General features: G+C 43.2%; 2 protein-coding genes across 3 annotated transcripts in view; both read right to left on the reverse strand.

Moving 5' to 3' along the window:
- Positions 1 to 1,141: 1,141 nt before the first annotated feature.
- LOC147122308 (tartrate-resistant acid phosphatase type 5-like) lies at positions 1,142 to 22,730 on the reverse strand. The gene is made up of 6 exons (XM_085983288.1): positions 21,799 to 22,730; positions 15,510 to 15,703; positions 14,168 to 14,295; positions 8,875 to 9,066; positions 6,554 to 6,701; positions 1,142 to 4,347 (listed from the first exon to the last, which is right to left on the reverse strand). Exons 1-6 carry the CDS (start codon positions 21,869 to 21,871, stop codon positions 4,108 to 4,110), a joined length of 975 nt encoding a protein of 324 aa, XP_085839414.1. The 5' UTR covers positions 21,872 to 22,730; the 3' UTR covers positions 1,142 to 4,107.
- A 103-nt stretch (positions 22,731 to 22,833) lies between these two features.
- Positions 22,834 to 24,726, reverse strand: part of abcd3a (ATP-binding cassette, sub-family D (ALD), member 3a) — a 77,854-nt gene continuing 75,961 nt past the window's right edge. For both annotated transcript variants that reach the window (XM_085983285.1, XM_085983286.1), the window contains one exon: positions 22,834 to 23,325. In XM_085983285.1, coding sequence (XP_085839411.1) covers positions 23,248 to 23,325 — 78 coding nt within the window. In that variant the 3' untranslated portion in view covers positions 22,834 to 23,247. The remainder of the gene's footprint in view (positions 23,326 to 24,726) is intronic.

The raw sequence follows: 24,726 nt of genomic DNA on the forward strand, positions 1-24,726 counted from the left end.
AGATAATCTGTTTTTGTTATGTTGATTGAGGGATAAATATTGGCCAGGACACCGGGGATAACTCCCCTGCTCTTCTTTGAAATAGTGTCATGGGATCTTTCACATCCACCTGAGGGAGCAGGTGGCTTACTGTCCTCCGTTTACTACCCTGCTCATCCGAAAGACGGCACCTTCAGACTCCCTCAGCACTGCACTGGAGTGTCAGCCTAGATTTTTGTGCTCAAGTCCCCGGAGTGGGACTTGAACCCACAACCTTCTGACTCAGAGGCGAGAGTGCTACCCACTGAGCCATGGCTGGCACTGTGAGACTCATTTGTCATACTGATGATGGCACCACCATCAGTGGATGTCAGTGTAGGACTCTACACTTACTATTTGGCCATATTAGGTAGAATTGCCCACTTAGAAGTACTGTAGCATGCAAGAAATGACCCAACTCTTTGACATCTAGTCCACCCACCTTCTGAATTCTGAGTGACACCTTCCCACACCCAAGCACTCTCTCCTCCACACCAGTCATCCAGCAACATCACACCGCTGGCAGCCAGTTTCGTGTTAGTGAGTCACAGCCTGTGTTCTTTATTCATGCAAATTCTTCTGGCAAGTGTTCATGTGCTAAGTGAGCAAAAGTGGCTGCCAAACTAGGCCGCAAGAGCCGGCATTGCTGGCTGATTAGACAGGGTAGTAAAAAGCAGACTGCAAACGACAGTTCGTGAAAGGAATGGGAGTAAAAGAATGCAAAGCACGCCCATAGTAAATGTGGATGATAAGTGGGCTGACAGTGGTTCTACAAACAATGGATATGGGTTATCAGCAACCGGGGAGAATAATCAGCAGCCTCAACAAAATGTGGGAAATGCAATATGCAGGGACTCAGTATAGAAAAGTATGTAAATGGACCTGCTGTTTTACAAGTGCCGACACGCTCCACATAAACCATCCTTGATTCTGGCTGGTACAGCACTTACATCGGCAGCTGACACCCATCTCTGACATACATGGTTCTTCTGGCCAAGGGGGGCTGAAGTGGATCAGTGCCCTTGGACTCTTCTGCTGTTGAAACAACAGATGCGAGGGAGAATACGATGCAGAACACTTGCGGTCTCATGGAGTGTTAACAGAATAATCACTGCACACAGAATTTATCTTCTCCGATTTTATTGTTGGCCTTGGAGGAACACTGATATTCCAGCTAGTTAACCCTTATAGTGCCAGGCAGTTAAACTGGAACTCACACAGCTAGTGTAAAGGCGGGAGATGTACAAACACAGCACACGGTGCATGGTCTCAATATTCATGGGACTAATTATTAAACATGTCACCGAAATGTAAATTAAATGAGAAGCCAAAATATTAATAATTTTGAACAGATGACGTTTTTCATTTGGAGAATGAGTCAATACATGCAGTCTGGCACTAGCTACAGGGCAAATGTACACAGAATGACTCCACTGTTGCGGACACACAAGCAATAGGTTACTGCACTTATTTAATCGTTTTATGATCACCTGCATGGACCAGTTCAAGCCAAATAAAAATGAAAACCCCACCAGTTCAACACTTTCAAGTCTGACCATCTCTGTCTTCCCCTCACTACCTGGAATCATACATCACTACCTGCTCTCTAACTTGTTCTTTCCTCAGACCTCATGCTGCTCATTTACATGCCAGTCTCAATCTGCAGTTCTCTCCATATTGCCCAAGCCTTCCCTGTTCTTTTTTTGCTGGTTACAAGATAATTATGGATGAGGAAGCCATTCGGCCCATCTTATTTCATCCATTTAGAAAGACCATAAAGTTCCATCTTTGCAGCATCCAATTGTTTCACAAATGATTTCAGGATTTTCCCCAATCCCTGCTTTAAAATGATCATCTAGTTCTCTATACTGCTGATTTACAAACTTAATCTCAATTAGCACCCCCCCCCCCCCCACTCTAACACATACACCAATGGCACCTCCTGCTACCAGGCCTCCTCCTCCTAATATTGTCTGGAACAATCTCTCTGTGGTAGAAGCTCTCACCTAGACGGACGGATGGACGAAAAGCGGATATGCATAGAGAAAGAGAGCAAGCTCAAAAGACAGGAGCAGCGTGCAGTGCTCCAAGATACCATGGTAAGATGTGGCCTTTTATCCATGATTCACCACTCAGTGGGTTACTTCAGTTACTTTCCATCTCCCCACAATTAGCAGACTGATTGTGCCGCACCCCACTCGCCTCATGGACCCACCTTCGTTCATCAGCAATCAGTCCTTACTTAAAACTTCGGGAAGGCAACAATAATTGATGTGACCCTCTGCAAACGTAGCTCGATTGATGCTGTGGGATGCAGCATTCCTACCACCTGAGTCTATCCCATTAGAGCACTTGGCACAAGGATAATCCAGGTAAAGCTTAGATCGGAGTAGCAGTTTGTGTTGCATTGTAGGCTCCCATTCTATCGGTGAGATTATGGAGCATTCTTGATTTAAAACAAAAACACCAGACAAAGGGCGCTTGTAGCCACGGGTGCAGCAATGGTCCCTCAGTACAGGAAACTTTGTGATATCCGGCACCGACGGGACCGAGCTGTTGCCGTCCCATCAAAACTGCCGGACAAACCAGCGCTAATGTTAAAACATACGGAAGCTTTTGAGCTCCGTATCTAGCAACAAACCCTGTGCTTCTAAACAGTCGGCCGTAGCTTGCAAGCGTCTCTGTAGCTAAGCAACAGCTTTAGCTAGGACCTTGCAGAGCCTGACTAGTGAAAAAAAAGCAACGAAATGAAAAAAAACTTACTGAACCGACTCCTGAATTTTGCCGGTGGATCGAGCATTCCGGACAGTTAACCTCCGGATAAACCAAAGTTTCCTGTAAATGCCGTAACAAGCAGCGTCTACTGGCATTCAAAAGCTACTGTTGCCATGTAGCTTCAAGTGTGTTTGGTTTTTAAAAATTAGGCTTTGGATTTCCCCCCCCCCTTTCCCATTTTCTTTCAGCACGGATCAGCTCAAATATATACAGATTTCTACAAGCACAAAAGAGGCTCTGGACACAAAAATGTCTAAAATATTAGAAATTTTGGCTCCAAAGTGTTTCAAGATCACGTGCTTATTGTTGGATTGTGTCAAAATGTTTTGTTCAAACTGGTTTGTTGCTTGCTCGTTAATGTTTGGAAATGTTGTATTTGGCACACCTGTTCCAATTTCAGGGCTGCAGTAACTAGATCTAGAACAAAGGTTACCACTGAGTAATCTAATGGAGAGCGTTGTCTAGGCAATATTACAAGCTGCAAGAACAAAGCCATTTATCCAAACCCCCAAGGTAGAATCCAGCCTCACTCCATTCTGTAGCTTCCACTTTAATGGAGGAACCTATTTTCTTCTACAAGATTTTTTTTGGGAAAACTAGGATGTGGCCACAAAGCTATTCCATACAGCTTACTCTTGTTTTTAAGCACTTTATAAACAAGGCATATGGAAGCTAAAAATAACCACCTTGCTGATTTGGTGCCTCATTTCAAACATGCACTGCATTTGAGCAATTGGACATGCCACAGTGATACAATATTGACCTGCAGGTTGCAGCAGTGACTAAGGCCATGATGTAACGCTCTTTGTAGGCACAGTCCTATTACTGAACACTGTAACATGAGGGGCAAGATTTTTATAATAGAGGTAATTTTCTGACTTTGTGCTAACGGTAAGGGAGCCTCGCCCACGGACACCACATATTGGAAATTCAGATGCACCCTGACCGATATTCCTGGACTGAATTTCCAATACGTGCTCTCAACGCTCTCCAGCCGCAGGGCAAAGTTGAAAAATAACCCCTTCTGTCTCAAATTCTATCATTATCCTTTTATTATACCACTGGATTTAAAATGATGCAAGTTATTTTAAAAATGACAGACAACCCTTCTCGAGAAGATGACAGCCCACTGTCAGCGGGTGACAATGTCCATTCTATCGCCCGCTCCAGTTAATAGCGAAAAACAACATTTCATATCAAACTTCTTTAGTCAAAGGGATGAGGGGTTTAGGAACCAGTTGAACTGTACGGCACATATTATAAATAATTTTGCAAGAAATTTGTTCCTTTTTTAAGTCCAATTTTTTTTTTGATTTAAAATTTGCGTTTTGGTAATGCAGTTTGGAAAACCACCATCCCGTGTGGCTGCCTGTATGACACAAACATTTGTTCCGCTGTGATTTGAATCAGTATGAATCCACCCAGAGCACGCATCTCGGAATTGTAGAAGTGCAGCCAATCTCTTGGGACCTTCCTTTTGTGTTCTGTGGACGTGTCGATGAAACTCCCACTTCCACTGACGAGATACGCAATCCCTTCGCCTTCCCGAATAAACTGTCGAGCAGAACACAACTCATTAAAGTCCACTTCGTTTGGGAGCATTTCCCACCAACCGTCAAGGGCTGACTGGTGATCATCTCACAAACGGACGTGTATGGTTTGATTGTCACCACTAGGCTAACACAGATGCGGTTCCCTTGGATCATTTATTTCAGAGCTACTGTAGTAACTGGTTCTTCACGTCATTAATCACCTTCCATCAAGATGAATCAGAAGCTTCAGGGAAGATGATTGAAAGGTGAGCCCGCAACACTAGCTCGGATATAAATGGCCCAAGGAACGTTTGCGCAGTGGTGTACCTCCTTCTCAGAGTGTACCACTCATTAAGAAACATCGATAATTATGTACAGATTCAATTCAGTGTGGCTCCAAACCTAACTGAGGTGACCAGGTGTCTCTCATTTGGATCCGTGCAGCTACAGTTTCCAATTACCTGATGGAGATTGGATTAATGCAAGAGTGGCAGAACCTACTCATTCCTGGAAGTTAAAAGTCCAACTACAATGTAAATTGTAATTCATACTTTCCCTGCTAATAAGGAAACAATATTAAAGTTGTAAGTATCTTACCAAAGTTGACCTTGTTCTTGCCATGGAAGGAGTTCAGCGAAGATTCACCAGGCTGATACCTGGGATGGCAGGAATGACGTACGAGGAGAGATTGGGTCGATTGGGCTTGTACTCGCTGGAGTTTAGAAGAATGAGAGGGGATCTCATTGAAACTTATAAAATTCTAACAGGACTGGACAGACTAGATGCAGGAAGGATGTTCCCGATGGTCGGGGAATCCAGAACCAGGGGTCACAGTCTAAGGATAAAGGGTATGCCATTTAGGACAGAGATGAGGAGGAATTTCTTCACCCAGAGAGTGGTGAACCTGTGGAATTCTCTACCACAGAAGGCAGTAGAGGCCAATTCATTAAATATATTCAAGAAGGAGTTGGATATATTTCTTAAGGCTAAAGGGATCAAGGGGTATGGGGAGAAAGCAGGGACCGGGTACTGAATTTGGATGATCAGCCATGATCACATTGAATGGCGGAGCAGGCTCGAGGGGCCGAATGGCCTACTCCTGCTCCTATCTTCTATGTTTCTATGTTTCTTCCATGAAGCTCTTACTATCCAATTTGATTCAACACCACCTCAATATAATACACTTTATCTCCACCTGGTAAGTCTAATGATATTGTTAAAGAAAGCAACAAAGAAAGACTTGCATTTATATAGCGCCTTTCACGACCACCGGACGTCTCAAAGCGTTTTACACCCAATTAAGTACTTTTGGAGTGTAGTCACTGTTGTAATGTAGGAAACGCAGCAGCCAATTTGCACACAGCAAGCTCCCACAAACAGCAATGTGATAATGACCAGATAATTTGCTTTTGTTCTGTTGATTGAGGGACTGATTGGCCAGGACACTGGGGATATCTCCGTTGCTCTTCTTCAAAATAGTGCCATGGGATCTTTTACATCCATCTGAGAGAGCAGACGTCGGTTTAATGTGTCATCCGAAAGACGGCCTCTCCGACAGTGCAGCACTCCCTCAGTACTGCACTGGAGAGTCAGCCTGGATTTTGTGCTCAAGTCCCTGGAGTGGGACTTGAACCCACAACCTTCTGGCTCAGAGGCGAGGGTGCTACCCACTGAGCCACTGGCTAAACAACAACAACAACTTGCATTTATATGGTGCCTTTAACATAGTAAAACTTCCCAAGGTGCTTCACAGGAGCGATTATCAGGACAAAATTAAACAAGGGATCTGAAGGTAGAGAGTCTTGCTCACAACTTTTAGGTAATGAAAATCTGAAAAAACCTTGCACTGAAAGTGCTGTTCCTTCTCCTTTGAGTGAAAGTATTTGAGCTGCCAGGTCCCTAAATTCTCGAAGGTTTATGGCTGGTTATGGAGGGACTGAAAGCTCTTGGTTGTAAATAAACATTTGCTACAGCTAGATATGTTTGCACTCCATGGAGTAAAGACCACAGAAGTGGGTTAATATGTGCATTCATTATGTGTGGTTCTGAGGGAATGGACGTAATAGCGCTTGACTGGGCAACGCGGAGACTCCGTTTAACTTATAAAAAATAAGCAACGATGTGTTAGAAGCATTCTGAATACTTTCCGAAATTCACAAATTAAAATTAAACAACTGCAAAGCTGGGATCATTTTTACAACAATGAGAGTTGGTTCAATATTTCCTACCTGGAGGCTGTGATCATGGCCGCTGATGTAGGCTGTCACATTGTATTTCTTTAGAAGTGGCCTCAATTGATCCACTAGACATGGAGTCGGACCGTGCTCGCCTATGGACCACACTGGGTAGTGACCAGCAACAATCAAGTAGTCAGACCTGAAGCAGAAGCAAACAGATCGTAGAGAATTTATCTGTCCATACATTCCATCGCTTATTAAAAAGATTTGAGATATAAATTCCTAAACTTCTTTGGAAAAAAAAGGATTTTAGGTAGTCTGCAGTCAGCTATGTTTAATAACATCACAAACACTGAGATTCATAACAACAAATTGTATTTATATAGCGCCTTCAACGTCCAGGGCGCTTCACAGGAGCGTAATCAAACACAATTGACACTGAGCCAAAGAATTAGGAAAAGTGACTAAAAGCTTGATCAAAGAGGTAGGTTTTAAGGAGAGGTTTAGGGAGGGAATTCCAGGGCTTGGGGCCTAGGCAGCTGAAGGCATGGCCGCCAATGGTGGGGTGAAGGAAGTAGGGGATGCGCAAGAGGCCAGAATTGGAGCAGCGCAGAGATCTCGGAGGGCGGTGGGGCTGGAGGGGGTTACAGAGATAGGGAGGGGCGAAGCCATGGAGGGATTTGAACATGGGGATGAAAATTTTTTAATCGAGGTGTTGGTGCCAGCGAGCAGAGGGGTGATGGGTGAACGGGAATTGGTGCGAGTTAGGACACGGGCAGAGGGGTGATGGGTGAACGGGAATTGGTGCGAGTTAGGACACGGGCAGCAGAGTTTTGGATGAGCTCAAGTTTATGGAGGGTGGAATTTGAGAGACCGGCCAGGAATAAAACTCAAATTTTGAAAAGAACCATTTTAAAGGAACCAGTGATTTCTAAAACTGAACTGTACAACAGAATGAAATAACTTGCATTTATATAGCACCTTATCGTATCTTCAGGTTGTCTCAAAACACTTCATGAACAATAGATTACTTTTGAACTGCAGTCACTGTAATGTAGGCAAGTATGGCAGCTAGTCACGCAGAGCAAGATCCCACAAACAGCAAATGACTTGTTAATCCACTTTTGTGGTGGTGTAGGTTGAGGGAGGAATGTGTACTCTTATCAGTTATAAAATGGAGATAATTGCTGTTTAAGCTGATTTTTAAATGTTGTAAAACAATATAACTTAGTTTGTATGGGGAAGTATGGATAAAGAGGAATAAACGCTGTTTGAAACAGGGTAGTTCCCGAACTGCTGGACCAGGTCGGCAGTGAAGAATGTATCATGCAGGATGAAAGGTTATTGTGGAGTTTATCTTGATTTACCTTTTTTTTTTTTTTTTAAGTGTGGTTTGGCAGGTAGAAAATTTTCAGAAGCTTTTCGAAGAGATCAAAAATGCTGGGTAGGATCCTCAATAAAGTGCCCTGTATAGGGTCTGTTGATGAATTGAGCTTGACTGGCCAATTGGCCTATTGTCATTCCACACAATATCCTACCTCCATTAGATAGAATCCTTTCGGAAAGTGACCCTTGTCTCCGTACCACTTTAGTTTGCATTTTCCCAGGGAATGCGGGATTAGTGCAGAGAAAGGCAGCACGGTGGCATAGTGGTTAGCACTGTTGCCTCACAGCGCCAGGGACCCGGGTTCGAATCCGGCCTCGGGCGACTGTCTGTGTGGAGTTTGCACATTCTCCCCGTGTTTGCGTGGGTTTTCTCCGGGTGCTCCGGTTTCCTCCCACAATCCAAAGATGTGCGGGTTAGGTTGATTGGCTATGATAAATTGACCCTTAGTGTTAGGGGGATTAAATACGTGGGGTTACGGGGATAGGGTGGGATATGTGTTGGTATAGGGGTTACGGGGATCGGGTGGGATATGTGTCGGTGCAGGCTCGATGGGCCGAAATGGCCTCTATCTGCACTGTGGGGTTTCTGTGATTCTGTGAAATGGGATCAGAGTAGATCGCTCCTGTTGACGAGTGAACACCAGTTGGACTGAAGGGACGCTTTCACTGCTGTACTTTCTATAATTTTTCATGACCTGATACCATTCCAGTGCAAGTCGCTGCACAAAAACAGCAATGAACCACTGTCTGCTTCCCATTTGACTTAATAACTGGTATAGCTTTTACACTCCTCGGCTCCCTGTGATGAGGTGTTTGCCTCTAAGAGTGCTCAAACCACCTACTCCAGTATTGTGGAGAGAGCATGTAACCCCACACACTATCTGGTCTTTCATCTGATCTGTTTTGGTAAAAGTTTGCTCCATTCTATAAAATACAACTCTGGATGTGATTTTTTTTTTGTTGCAAGTTGGATATTGAAAGGTTACCTGGAATGTGCCAGTTTTTGCTGGATCCACTGAAGTTGCTCCTGGGCTAACCGGGGGTTTTCAGGTCCGTTTGGCTGGTTGGCTTGGTAGGTATTCCCACAGATCACAACAGTATCGATCATCAGGATGGTGACAGAAACATTGGTATTAGGAATCTTAAAATTCAATTCGTAGAAGAGATTTGGAAAGTTCCTACAACAAAAGGTAGAACCGTTTATTCCAAAATTAGAGAAGTGTTATGCACTTTACTAGACTCCTGCTAGCTTTAGTTCTGAACCCTGAGTATTAACGCGAAGATGGTAAATTCACCTAAACTGGATTCTGATTTCCAACCTCTCATGTCTTTAACACCTGAATAAATGGCATTTATTTTGAAAAAGAACAGGAACTGGCAGTTTCTTTAGCTGCAAAACACATTAGAATGGACTTACAACAACAACATCTTGCATTTTTATAGTGCTTTTAATGTGGTAAAATGTCCCAAGGCCCTTCACAGGAGTATTGAGACCAAAAATTCGACACCGAGCCACATAAGGATAAATTAGGGCAGGTGACCAAAAGCTTGGTTAAAGAGGTAGGTTTTAAGGAGCATCTTAAAAGGAGAAAGAGAGGTAGCGAGGCGGAGAGGTTCAGGGAGGGAATTCCAGAGCTTAGGGCCTTGGCAACAGAAGGCACGACCACCAAAGGTTGAGCGATTATAATCAGGGATGCTCAAGAGGGCAGAATTAGAGGAGCGCAGATATCTCGGGGGGCAGGCGTTGTGGGGCTGAAGGAGATTACAGAGATAGGGAGAGATGTTAATTGAACACACCATAGGGTAAATTTTCCGTGGTTCGGTATGCTGTGCTCCCCCCACACCCAATGTCCTAATGGCCGCTTTTTCTGGCAAAAAATGCGCCTCCCTGTGGACCTCGTGTGTATTGGAAAATATGCAAATCAGGTCCTGCACCAGATGTTTGAATTTCGGAGGAGGCACCGCCCCCAGTGAGCCCGTCTTTTCGAAGCGGCCTGGCCTGCTTACAAGCTTTTCTTAAAGCTGGCTTGCTGCAGGTTGTTTTCTACTATTTTCAGAATGCTTTTTCTGGCTGAGAATTTCTGACCACCTCCATTTGGGGGTGAACTTGCATGGGTCTACTTAAAAATAGGCGGCCTCATGGAACCCCCTTCACCAGCCATCCCCTCAGAACAGAGCCTCCCCAACTAGATGCCCGTAACCTGCGTGGCAACGGTGCGCAGGGTGCCTCCAACTGTGGGCGGAGGCCGCCGTCACTGCTCAATCGAGACAATCACCCCGTTGGTCAAACCTGGCCGTGACGGGCTTCTATACCGGGTGCCCAAGGTATCGATAACACCAGTCGCCCCATTCATGATAAAAAAAACCCCCGCTATGCTCGGTCTCTCACTGCGCTGGGGCTTATTGCAGAGGGCTACATGCTCCATGCTAGTCCGTGCTTGAATAAATCCCTCCCACAGAACCGTCGGGGGTGCACTGCTGCACACGGACGTCAGCAGCCTGTGGCAGCCGTCAGACTGTTCCGAAAGGCGTCTGCTTCTGCATTTACTCCCTTCTGAAGGCAGGACCAGTTGAATATTAATCAGTTGCTTGTGCTACAGACAGTCGCCGTGAGGTTGCTGCCGGGCCAGCTGGTTCATCTTCCTCTCCCGTCACCCCTACTCGCTCTTCTTCATTTGTGCATCGTGCTTCATCCAGTACCTCTTCCTCCAACGCACTCACTACACTTTCTGGGGTGAGAGGGGCATGTTCCGAGAGATGATGGTGGTACCATTCCTTCTGGGCTCGTCATCTTGGGAAGGACATACAGGAAAAGGAGCAAGATTTTAAATGCAACCTCCCAACAATGGCTTCCAAGCCAGGTAAGGTGATATGAAGTTAGTATTTTGTGCAAATGACTAACACATGCGAGAACTGGGCAAGGCCGTGGCAAATATGAAGAATTTTGCTGGGATACACCTCCACTCCAAACTTGCCACGACAATACAGCTTCCTGGGGAGTGAGCTCCAACTCATAAGTGGTCAGCTGGTCAGGACAGCTGGTCCACCTCCTGCCCTCATTTGCTCTTTATGGTTGTAGGTAGCTTTGGCCTGTCAACACATTACATTGATGAACATGTTAGTTTATGAATAAGCAATAGAAACAGCACTGCTGTGTATCACCGACTTCCCTCCACGGCCCAGACTTCCCTAATACAGATGAGAAAAAAAGGATAGGAAGAGCCTAGCAAGCCAGCCGCCTTGCCCAGTTTTCATGTTGCTTTTCCTGCCAGTTCTCTTTTGTAAATATCTTGTGCCCTATGTCAATGTGCCATACAATTTCTACACAATGAAGGCATGTAGCATCAAAGGGACAATACTGTATGGAATCTTTGCAGTTGTTCTCCCAGAGGGTCCAGCAAATAGACATCATATTGGGGGCACACCTTGTACCTCACTTAAATAGTCTTGTAGCCACATAAATACTGTGGCTACAAGAGCAGGTCAGAGGCTGGTTATTCTGCAACGAGTAACTCACCTCCTGAATCCCCAAATCCTTTCCACCATCTACAAGGCACAAGTCAGGAGTGTGATGGAATACTCTTCACTTGCCTGGATGAGTGCAGCTCCAACAACACTCAAGAAGCTCGACACCATCCAGGACAAAGAAGCCGACTTGATTGGCACCCCATCCACCACCTTAAACATTCACTCCCGCCACCACCGATGCACCATAGCTGCAGTGTGTACCATCCACAAGATGCATTGCGGCAACTCACCAAGGCTTCTTCAACAGCACCTCCCAAACCCGCGACCTCTTCTACCTGGAAGGACAAGGGCAGCAGGTGCATGGAAACACCATCACCTGCAAGTTCCCCTCCAAGTCACACACTAGCCTGACTTGGAAATATATCGCCATTCCTTCATCGTCACTGGCTCAAAATCCTGGAACTCCCTACCTATCAGCACTGTGGGAATACCTTCACCAGACGGACTGCAGCGGTTCAAGAAGGCAGCTCACCACCACCTTCTCAAGGGCAATTAGGGATGGGCAATAAATGCTGGCCTTGCCAGCGACATTGACATCCCAAAATTGAATTTAAAAAAAACTTACCTTGGCACTTCCAGTGCCACAAAACTTTTTCCTTTTATGTTCCCACGCCAACCTGAGCAGGGACACAGCATTGACTCACAGGGTTAGCTCCTCCCAAGGTGTTTGAGCCTGTGATTTCTCAGGACACATGTCCTTCTGCCTCAAAGATAGAAGACACTCCTTTGGTGCACCTTTCCGATCAGCCCCTCCAAAGCATTGGGATTGAATGCTAGTGTCTTCCCCATGGCATACCTTCGCAACAATTCCAACCAGTGTGTTGCAGATCCAAAGTTAGAATAAAAGTCTCTCTCCTTTAAGGGCCAGCTGCAGCCCTTTAAGAGCTGTTGGGTGGCCCAATTTTCTTACTGGCAGCCAACCAACAATGATAGCTCACTCTGTTCTCCTTGTGCAGGGAACCCATTCTAATAAGGGGCAGAGTCTAACCTGGAACATCCAGCCAAGCCTGCCCCATTTGCGCCAAGCACAGATGGACATTCGCCATGGCCGCGCGTATCCCCAGACATGTTAGGTAATCAACAAAGTCCTTATACAGGACAGATACTTTATAATGCGGTCCTTGTACAAGGAGCTGTATCCCAGCAAATATCCTCCATTTGTTATGATGCTTCACATTTCCACTGCCTTGCCCGGTTCTTACAGAACAGGTTCGTTGTGTTTCAGGGCAAAGAATATAGAAACATAGAAGATAGGAGCAGGAGTAGGCCATTCGGCCCCTCGAGCCTGCTCCGCCGTTCAATGAGATCATGGCTGATCATCCAAACTCAGTACCCTGTCCCTGCCTTCTCCCCATATCCCTTGATCCCTTTAGCCTTAAGAAATATATCTAACTCCTTCTTGAATATATTTAATGAACTGGCCTCAACTGCCTTGTGTGGTAGAGAATTCCACAGGTTCACCACTCTCTGGGTGAAGAAATTCCTCCTCATCTCTGTCCTAAAATGGCTTACCCCTTATCTTTAGACTGTGACCCCCTGGTTCTGGACTCCCCCGACATCGGGAACATCCTTCCTGCATCTAGTCCTGTTAGAATTTTATAAGTTTCAATGAGATCCCCTCATTCTTCTAAACTCCAGCGAGTATAAGCCCAATCGACCCAATCTCTCTTCATACGTCATTCCTGCCATCCCAGGTATCAGTCTGGTGAATCTTCGCTGCACTCCCTCCATGGCAAGAACATCCTTCCTCAGATAAGGTGACCAAAACTGCACACAATACTCAAGGTGTGGTCTCACCAAGGCCCTGTACAACTGCAGCAAGACATCCTTGTTCCTGTACTCGAATCCTCTCGCTGCGAAGGCCAACATACCATTTGCCTTCTTAACCGCCTGCTGCACCCGCATGCTTACCTTCAGCGACTGGTGCACAAGGACACCCAGGTCTCGTTGCACTTCCCCTTCTCCCAATCTATTGCCTTTCAGATAATAATCTGCCTTCCTGTTTTTGCCACCAAAGTGGATAACCTCGCATTTATCCACAATATACTGCATCTGCCATGCATCTGCCCAATCACCCAACCTGTCCAAATCATACTGGACTTTCTCGGAATCCTACTCACAGCACACACGCCCACCCAGCTTTGTGTCGTATAAAAAGCAAGCAACTCAAAAAATTACAGCGTACACAAGGAGAAAATTTAAATAGAGCAGGTAGCACAGAAATGCCAATCAATTCCTCATGATTGCGGGAAAATGTATCAAGTGAGAAAATGAAGCTTGTTGGATTGCATATACAGGAAATAACAGATACAAAAACTTTTAAGGCACTTTTAAAAAGTTTTGTTTAAAAAGGTGGGGTGATACAATATTACTTCATGATTGGATGATATCCCTTTTAAGGGGTACAATGCTTAATTGATAATAAACCTTAACATTTGTGACTAAGATTTTTTCAAAAAAAAACGCTACAGCTTCAACAACAGAAAGGAATGGAGACTGAAATTATCGTGGGTTTCTACATCTGTTTATTTCATAAACCAGACTTTTCCAGTTGATTCAGATTCCTCGGATGCTTCAGTCCAGTGCACAGTGTTTCCCTGGAGTAGATTAATAATAATTGAACGCGTATGAAATATCCATTTCTAGATTGCGGGGGAAGATGGCCCCCAGGAATCAGTGCACAGCAACTGATGCCCCCTCACTAAAATATAAACATTATTATACAACACTAACATATTCAGAATCACTCACCATCTCTTAGAGATCCCAGAATAAGCAATCTGTGCTGACACGTTGCCCAAATGATCATGATTTCCTGCCAGAATATACCAAGGGATATTGGCAAGGGATGGAGCTCTAAACACATTCTCAAATGTTTCCTATTCAAATAAATAAAACCTTAGTCAGCTACTTAGTATATCACTGCTAGATGTACTGAAGGGGGCTCATTTACACCGAATCACAAATATGGCATAACTAAAAAAAAAAATCAGTTAATAAGAAACAGAAGAGAAAACAAAGTTTTCTACCAAATATTATAATTGAACAATGATTTATAAAATGGAATGTATTTTCAAGCAGAAGACTTTCCCCTTCAATTTTCTCTACACATTCTTTGATACTATTAACTTCACTTACTTTCTGTATCTCATGTTATTTCAGAATTTCTGTGTCAATATTCTAAAATTTAACCTACTGATCAATCCAATTATAATAGATATGATTTTATAACATAAGTGATCAAGTTACACTTGTTTTTGTTTCTGCTCATTGTATTTACTTTAACCTGCAGTGGCTTTGGTTGCTTTACAATAGATATGTGTTTTAAAAATTAGTAATGTGGTTTAGCTAAAAGGCTCGTGGTTTATTGTTCAGCCAACAATTAAGCTCCACTATAAATTCTCCATTTCATTCTACAGCACATAGGGAGCACAAAAACATAACTTATTTATATTTGACAGGCAAATTCTATAAACTAATTTACTTGTTATAACCAGCTCTTAAGCATTACATATTATGGACTAATTCATTAATTTCACCATCCCCATATTTATTGGGACTCAATATTTGATCAATTCTGTATCTTGCAGTCTCTTCTCGACTTTCCTATATTCATTTCCATAAATTTCCATAAACTATTGGCGAAATTCAATCAGGAATCCAAGGGTAGAAATCATTACTAGAAAGAGTAAGCCTAAATTGAGGTTTAAAAATGTATACACAGCATAGAAGTTAACCTCTAAATACTTTCTACTTTGCTGGAATTAACTATCTGCAGACAGAATTATTTGGGGTTTAAGTTTAAAAGCGATTTAAGAAGCATTTAATTAAAATGAAGTGTATAACCAGATCAGCGTCTTCCCTAGTTAATTCCAGGAGGGTTTTCCATTTATTCTACAGCCTTTGCAACCCTCCAAACTGAATATGAGCAGCAATGAAGATGGCAGAACCTAGTTGAGGTATTTTAGGAATCTGTACCATTATTGTACATTCCCCCAAGTGAAACATATTCTTGAGTGCAGCCTTTGTAAAAGCAGAGATTTCCCCCCTTTTAACTACGACTGATATGAATGAACGAACAACAATCAGTTACCTTAAATCTGAAATCATTTACATCATTCACGCCATGGTAGTAAAAATTATCTCCAATATTAAGTACAAAATCTGTTCCTGAGTTCTGTGCAATTCTCCCCATCTCATCTGCTGTGGCTTTCTGAACGACTGTTACGTAAGGTGGATCAGGCAGGCCTCCCCCATCTCCGAATGCAATAAATTGGATGGCACCGTCTTATAACCAAACAGAAAAACAAAACGTGAGTTCAATTATGTCTGAACTGTGAAATATAGAATCACCAATTAAGATTGAGAATTCACAGTAGTCGACAATTCCTAAAAATTAAAACTACTTGGAGATTGATGAAGAATTTTACCTACAATTACTGCTATTTAACCACTAGATCAGATTCCTTGCAATACATGAAGCCATCATCTGTGTGAATACAGCAATCAAAAAAAATACAAGGATGTGACGGATTAATCCAGTTCACTGTTTTTGAACTGTGATTAGACTACTAGAGGATGAATGCAAAATTAACAAGACATGGGTAGAAATAATGTAGAGTAGACTCCCCAACAAATCAAACTAATGTTATATTGACTGGACTCCCTTAAATGGGATATGGACCAATATCCTGCCGTGAAAGGGTTTGATGTTATAGGGATAACTATAACATGCCCGATACGAGACTCCCAAAACAAGCGCTCTACTCGGAGCTCCGACACGGCAAGAGAACCCCAGGTGGGCAGAGGAAACGCTTCAAGGACACCCTCAAAGCCTCCTTGAAAAAGTGCAACATCCCCACCGACACCTGGGAATCCCTGGCCCAAGACCGCACAAAGTGGAGGAGAAGCATCCGGGAAGGCGCCGAACACCTCGAGTCTCTACGCCGGGAGCAAGCGGAAGCCAAACACAAGCAGCACAAGGAGCGCACGTCAACCCAAGCACCCCACCCACCCGCCTCTTCAACCACCGTCTGCCCCACCTGTGACAGAGACTGTAGGTCCCGCATTGGACTCATCAGTCACCTGAGAACTCATTTTTAATGTGGAAGCAAGTCATCCTCGGTTCCCGAGGGACTACCTAAGAAGAACTATAGATATAGTCGATTAAATACTAATAACGTTATGCGTGGAAAATCTAAAAGAAACACAAGAACTGACTTCCATGTGGTTGTTTCATAATACTTCTATAATAAGGTCACTATTACCCAGTTCTGTATAGATTTTAAAGTTGCTCTTAAATACAACACCTCAATGACTCAGCTGGTTCAGACAGCGAGTAGCTGAGCTATACAGACCAGGAAGGACCTAGGTTACATTCACAATCTGTGCCAAGTTAGGGGGTCTCAGTAAAAGGTGCACAAATGGCCTCAACTCCCTGGGTTAGGAAAGGTGGTGGGAAAAAATCTGCCTGCATTCCTACTCTTGGTCACTCTCCAGTGACCCTTGCTGGGAGTATGTGTCAACATCAGTTGAGGGCAGGATCAGCTTCAGTCGTGATGCCCTCACAGGTGAATAACCTGCTGACATCTACTGTCTAATTTGCCACATAAAGAATAGCCATTGGAGCGAGGTAGGCTGCCATGAAATGGTGTCACATTTCAGGAATTTTAACCCAAGAGGAATTTTGGGGCAATTTATTTTGAGGTAAATTCATTCCTTAAGTTAAATTCAGCTCAACTGAGGTTAAATCCAGAACAAATTTGGGATTGCAGATTAGAATTCAATACATAAAGAATTAGACCCAGTCGAAGTATCTATCCAGGATTCAGTTTGAGACAATGAAATTTGTTAACACACCTAGGAGAGGAAATTGGGTGTAATATATTGGTGTTGTAGCTTCATTCATGTAAGCCCAACAGGTGGTGCTACCTGGAAAGCTCACACCCAGGCCAGTAGATGGTTTGATTGGCAACACAACTGGCCAATCCACAGTCAGAGAGGATCAGAGGTCATACGAACATACAAAATTAACAGCAGGTAAAGACTAGCTGGTCCATCACGCCTCCCCCACATGATGGCTGGAGCACGCACTTCCTACACCAACCCACCCCACCGCGGTGCAGCCATGTAATCTCCTGGGGGAGGCAAAATACCCTTGGGGGGGGGGGGGGGGGGGGGGGGGGAGGAGAGGGTGGAAAAAGGGAAGAGAGAGAGAGAGAGAGAGAGAGAGAGAGAGAGAGTGAGTCTGAGTCTACAGCATCTGCCAAGATCTGGTAAAAGCTCACTCCTCAAGCATAATATTAACTAAATTCATGGAGAACCCTAGTAAGAAGAGTGTATTTCACCTGCTAATAACCCTAGTAAGAAAAGTGCATCTCACCTTCTGTTATGAGGAGTCTTACGAAATAGGTTTAAACTTAGCATGTGAATGAACAGAGTAACGTTGATATATAAAATAATTAGCTTGCTAATTGATAATTAGCCTTGCCTCACAAGAGTGTTCATCAGTATGCCTTTCGGAAGATAGAAGAAATGCATATGGGGCACTTGCGAGATTACAGTATCTAGTTTAATAAGGAGGGATTTTCACTGTTATGACCCCGGATCACGCTAGCCTATGACTAGGTATTGGGCAGTAAAATCTGTGAGGGACTCAGTTTACAGGAGAGATCAGTGATGCTGAATACCTAATGCAGACTTGAAACTTGTAACAGATATAACCCATCAAGAAGTCAATGCTTTCATGCAGGGCGGGGGGGTGGGGGTGAGAGGGAATTGAAAAGGGAAACAATTGGCATAAGATGAAAAAATGCAACATGATACAGTATGTTTTATCTCTTTCTCAATGTACAGGTTGGTGAGTGTCTGTGTTTTACTGAACATCCTGTTTATCACATTGCTGTCACTCGTTAGATAGCAGTTTTGACATTTCATTTTCTTGCGAAAAAAGTTTTCCTGTCACATGATGTAAAATCCAGCACTCATAGCAAGAGATTGAGTGACCAATACAAACTGCAGCAGCACAAGCTGAGAGCAGGAGTGCCAAACAAACAGTCTACAAAAGCTAGTGCAAGAGGCGGAATATATAAATTGCAAATTTCAGAAAATAAAAAAAAAACTCATGTTGAAATAAAATTAGGAGTAACATAATCAGTCCATCTTTTATTCCAACTGATAATTATTTTAAAAAATGAATAGAAGGATGGGGAAATTCAAAGAATTGCTTCAAAGAGGAGTCCGCTTCACCATAAGTGATTAAGGTAGAGACTGCAGAATAATTTGAAAGGCAATTGGATCAGTGTGTGAAAAGGATACAGGGAAACAGGATTAGCTCCAGTTAAAGAGCCAGCACTGGCACAGACATAGTGCGCCCAATAGCCGTGCTGTAATTTCTATGATTTTATGAAAAGCAAATGTTTTAAACAGCTTCTAATGTAAACAGAGTGGCAGAAACAACACATGTTGTTCACGCCACTAAAGTTGCTACAGAATTGTAAATTATTGTTGGAGTATCAGAGGAACAATAATGCATAACAGATATCGCTTCCCTCCTTGTGCCTTTGCATGAATGCAGTTTTAAGAACATAATTAGGAGCAGGAGGCCGCCATACGGCCCCTCGAGCCTGTTCCACCATTCAGTAAGATCATGGCTGGTCTTTGACCTCAACTCAACTTTCCCACCCAAGGTTAAATGACCTTTCTATAGTTTCCCCTGTGAAGGATCAAAGATCAATCTTGTTTGAAGTCATAAAAGATCATCTATACAGTAATAATTTAAAATCTAATGACTACATACAATTGATGTCAACTTTTCCCCATTCGGATGTCCACCTTTATAATGGAAACTGCCCATGTTAACTTATGCTGTAATTCACCCTGCTACTACCAGTGGTGACTCTGTAGCACCTGCTATTTGCAGCTCCGCCTATAGAGCAGAGAAACTGCTTTGTTATTCCCAACTCTCTGCAACTTTTGTCAACATATTACACAAAAATAAGAACAGAATATATGACTTTAAAACAGGGGACTGAATTTAATCTGTGGACCCTGGTGCAATTACCCCTTGCCCTCCAACCTCCTTTCACCTGAAGACTACATTCAAGTCTTCACTTCCTGTGTGGAATTCCATCAGAGATCATGATCAGCATTTTAAAAGTTCTTCATGGGAATTCATAGCTTGTCACTATTTTGACTTGGCTGTAGTATGTCCACTTTCTTCGACTGCTTAGGCAGTCCCTCAGAACCGAGGATGACTTGCTTCCACATTAAAAATGAGTTCTCAGGTGACTGATGAGTTCAATGCAGGACCTACAGTCTCTGTCACAGGTGGGGCAAACGGTGGGTGGGTGGGGTGCTTGGGTTGACGTGCGCTCCTTCTGCTGTTTGCGCTTGGCTTCCGCTTGCTCCCAGCGAAGAGACTCAAGGTGTTTGGCGCCTTTCCGGATGCTTCTCCTCCACTTTGTGCGGTCTTGGGCCAGGGATTCAGGGGTCGGTGGGGATGTTGCACTTTTTCCAAGGAAGGTTTGAGGGTGTCCTTGAAGCGTTTCCTCTGCCCACCAGGAGCTCTCTTGCCATGTCGGAGCTCAGAGTGCTTGTTTTGGGAGTCTTGTATCGAGCATGCGGATAATGTGACCCGTCCATCAGAGCAGATCGAGCGTGGTCAAAGCTTCGATGCTGGCCTGAGCGAGAACACCGACGTTGGTGCACCTATCCTGCCAATGCCTCCTCAATCACCTTCTCCCAGTGGCTGAAAAGCTCCTCCCAGAGTCACAATGCGGATTCCGCCCACTAAGGGGCACAATGGACACCATCTTCACCGCGCGTCAACTACAAGAGAAATCCAGGGAACAGCACCAACCATTGTACATGGCCTTCTTTGACCTCACAAAGGCCTTCGACACCGTCAACCGTGAGGGATTATGGAGTGTCCTCCTCAAATTCGGCTGCCCTCAAAAGTTTGTCACCATCCTCTGCCTGCTTCATGATGACATGCAAGCCATGATCCTGACCAACGGTTCCACCACAGACCCAATTCACGTACGGACCGGGGTCAAGCAAGGCTGTGTCATCACGCCAACGCTCTTCTTGATCCTGGCTGCAATGCTCCATTTCACTTTCAGTAAGCTCCTTGCTGGAGTGGAGCTAATCTATAGAACAAACGGGAAACTGTTCAACCTCCGTTGCCTCCAGTCCAGATCCAAGGTCATCCCATCACAGTATGCAGACGACGCTTGCGTCTGCGCACACTGAGGCCAAACTCCAAACCATCGTCAACACCTTCACCAAAGTGTACAAGAGCATGGGCCTTACACTAAACATCCGTAAGACAAAAGTCCTCTACCAACCTGCCCCCGCCACACAGTACTGCCCAATTATCAAAATCCATGACGAGGCCTTGGACAACGTGGACCACTTTCCATACCTCGGGAGCCTACTGTCAACAAGGGCAGACGTCGATGACGAAGTCCAACACCGTCTTCGGTGTGCCAGTGTCGCCTGAGGAAGAGTGTGTTTGAAGACCAGGACCTCAAACCCAGCACCAAGCTCATGGTCTACAGAGCAGTAGTGATACTCGCCCTCCTGTATGCTTCAGAGACATGGACCATGTACAGCAGGCACCTCAAAGCCTGGAGAGGTACCACCAATGCTGCCTCCGCAATCCATTGTCCACTTTAATTACCGATTATTACAGCACCATGAAATACATTAGCAGTATTAATGAACAAGAACATTAGAGCTTGCTTTTTCTTGAGAAGTGAGGTGACTTGCAATGATTTGATTTTAAAAACTGTTACCAGGTTTAAAAAACGCACTTTACAGGTGACGGTGATAGATGGGGAAAGGGCAAGCGTTTTCATATTTGAGAACGTGCAGTCCGTTAAGTGAGTGTTATGGAGAATTACCCTCTTGCTCCTGCACCTTTGCTGTATATAACTACCTTCAGCTGTCACCTGTACAGACATACCTAACTGCAGTATTTAAACAACTTGAACGCGCTGAGCATGGACAGACTTCCGCAGTCGATACACTGCAAGCACACTTCCTCTGTCGCACATCAACATCTGTAGAAAATGTCTGCATGCATCGCAATTCAAGTAAAACCCAGCCAAAAAATAACCTTGTTACTCGTTTTACATTGGACACATGATTAATGACACATTAAAAATGAATTTGGACTTTTATTTACACCTATCTATTTTTCGTGAAGGTCTTTAATGTTAGTTATTTTACCTTGTGCAGTTTTCTTTTGATGAAGCACTTCCGGTGGTGGCAATTATAATTTGAAATGCATAACGTTTCTGCTTTATTACAGTACACGAAACACATACAGGATACCAAATAAATAAAATTATATGATTGCAATAAAACGATCAACTTACCTTCTTGTGGAGAGGACACCACTAATTGCAAATAAACTATTGCCAAGTGAAGCACTCCTTCAAACAGGCCCATGATCAGGCGGCAGGAAAACGGACTGATCAAAACGCGTGCGACAGCCCAACTTCCACTTGCAGCGTAGTTTTATTTTATCTGTACTTGATTCCCCCCAAAAGCATAAGATTGTACCGCGATATTTAATAGAAAACAGCAGCCGCTCTATAAACTTTAACCATGTCGCCAATGATCAGTATTAGCCAATGGACTGAGTTTAGCAATCGGCCTGCTTGCAAGTGCCCCGTGATAAGACTTCCGGAAAGACATTGTTGAATTATTTATGCTTTCAAAAATTAGTCAACCAAAAAGAGGAAGTACAATCACCAAGATGGTAAAATTAAAAATGTAACTAAGGAATTTCTCATTACTTTCTAAAATGTCATCCCTGCGGCTCATTACAACACCCAATTATGAAGCAGCGTGCTGCAATGATCAAAGGCAAAAGAATGTTGATTCACGGCGTCACCAATTGTCAGGTGTTCCACTCTATTCTCAGCGCCCTTCACATTTCTTTATCTTTCAGTCAGAAGCCATTTTACCGTCGAATTATAAATTCAGTAGAGCTATTGATTCTGAACCCAATTCACATTTGGTTTTATTGTGGAGGGTATTTTCTGTTGCTGGGAAATTACTGTCTCTCTCATTTTCATACGCATTTTTTTTTAAGTGACAGAAATTTGCATGTGTGACACCTGGTGTGAAGAACTGAGGATTAATATCCTTGTGGTTTGTGGTAAGTTTGACTGCTGGAACGTTTGATCTTTGTATCTGATCAAAGTGATGGAGAACAAATCAGATTTCTTTCAGCTCTATAGTTTTTTTTTGAAGAGATCATGTGCCTTGTGCCCAGCTGCTGCACAGATGCTATACCAAATGAGTGAACCGTTTTCATAGTGATCCAAACTAGATGCAAGACTCTAAATAGGACACTTTGTTGACTGCAAATGCAATTAATTAGTCATACAGCATGAACACATAAATGTTAACATTTCACATCTTTATTTTTTCTGTAAAACATTAGGAAATGACTTGCAGATATCAAATTAGTGCATATCAAGAACATGCCATCATGTAGTGCATTCCTAGGTTACTTCATCTGTATTGTACATAAAACATTATAAGTTATCTTAATTAAGATATTAATTCAACCAAACATTTCCTAGATAGATTTTACTAGATGTACGAGTCTCCATATTAATATTTCCAAATATACAGCTCTCAACAAGACTACAAATGAATCAGTGTAATTATTCAGTTTTATTACAGTACCATTAAAACCAACAATTAATTACAAGTTGAAATATTAAGTTAGTATACAGCAGAATGCATATTTTACAGATTTATTCTGCAATTCAGTCTACTTCTTCTGCCATAAACAGATTGACAGATGGAGCTTAAGAACCAAATTCTACTGTATCTGCAGTAATTGGCTTAAATTCATAACTGCCTCTGCCATCCATGTGCAGGTAGTGCTGGGAACAGAAAGAAATATTATGTAATAAATCACCTGAAAGTGTAGATTATACAAAATTCACAGCTTGAAATAAATTGGCTTTAAATACTGATATCAACAATAATGAATTGAGTGTGCAGCATTGGTGACCTGCAATACTTGCTAATCACACACACATACTGTATCATGCTGCATTTCATAATGCAGCCCATCTCAGCATCACTATTTACTCAATTTCCAAAATAACAACTTCATTCAATCTGTAAAGGTACATACAAACGCATGCTTGCAGTAAGAGCAGTAAAGATTTAAGTCGCTTAAAAAGTGGATCACAAGAATCTAATAGTTGTATTCTGAAATTTAAAAGTTTCGAAGGTTTGCTTTGCTGACTGAATTGCCTATAATTTGAACAACGTTTCAACTTTTATGAGACTAGAAGGTACAACGTGCCTGTTTTTAGGTCTGCAATTCGAAGTGTAGAAACCAAAATGAGGGGATTCTAACTATTGTAACAATACGATCTTCATGTGTCATATGTTTAAATGAGACCATTATTTTAATATTGAGGAGTTAAGTTCATATTTGTGATTGGGGACATTTTGAAAAAGGAGCAAAAAGCCATATCGTTTTAGAATAGAAAATGTCCCATGTATTTTTTGATTCTGATTTTCTTTTCACCATATTATTTTGATCCTGTTATATTCCTGGATTTTCATTGTTTCAAAAAAATCAAATGGTACATAACACTTATACTCGTTAAAGTTATCTCTTCCCCTCAGTTTTCTTCCTCTTTTCTGATGTGCTCTAACACTGCCCTGACTGAGAAAGGCAGAAAGATATCCTGCCTGTTCCTGCAACATTTTGATACTGTCCACCAGAACAGTATAAGTCGGCTTCATCTCCTTTACTTAGGGGAAGCGGTCTCATTTCTGTCCTGTGCCTCCTTGGATGGCCCTGGCTTAGATCAGAAACTCATCCTGCACATCACCACTATTCCAGCTCCTTGCTAATCACAGAAACCCCACAGTGCAGATAGAGGCCATTTCGGCCCATCGAGCCGGCACCGACACATATCCCACCAAATCCCCGTAACCCCTACACCAACACATATCCCACCCTATCCCTGTAACCCCACGTATTTCTTCCTTTCAAATGCAATTTTAAAAGGCTGAAAAAGTCAAAATACAGTAAATTGCCAGGGATATTTTCCCACGTTGAACGCACTATATAAATCTATATTGTTGTTGTCACAAAGAAAGAACTTCAGAAAACTAGAGAGAAATGGTAAAATACTACATCCAGTCTTATTCACTTTGGCCAATCCTTGGGATAATGAGAATATCCCAACTTCTGTATAAAATGAACACAATGGCCCTTTAAAGTTAGACACTTTAGACCAACATGGGCTTGATCATAATAA

Source organism: Somniosus microcephalus, chromosome 3 (assembly GCF_052327205.1).
Source record: "Somniosus microcephalus isolate GS21.2 chromosome 3, FLI_Smic_1.0, whole genome shotgun sequence".
NCBI lineage: Eukaryota > Metazoa > Chordata > Chondrichthyes > Squaliformes > Somniosidae > Somniosus > Somniosus microcephalus.

What these genes read in the sequence shown, in the direction of transcription:
- LOC147122308 (XM_085983288.1), bottom strand. Translation starts at nt 21,871, where the DNA reads ATGGGCCTGTTTGAAGGAGTGCTTCACTTGGCAATAGTTTATTTGCAA. An exon ending in TAAATGATTTCAGATTTAAG is followed by an intron (nt 14,296 to 15,509) that starts GTAACTGATTGT and finishes TTATTTGAATAG; the next exon opens with GAAACATTTGAGAATGTGTT. An exon ending in GCCATGATCACAGCCTCCAG is followed by an intron (nt 4,348 to 6,553) that starts GTAGGAAATATT and finishes TCTGCTCGACAG; the next exon opens with TTTATTCGGGAAGGCGAAGG.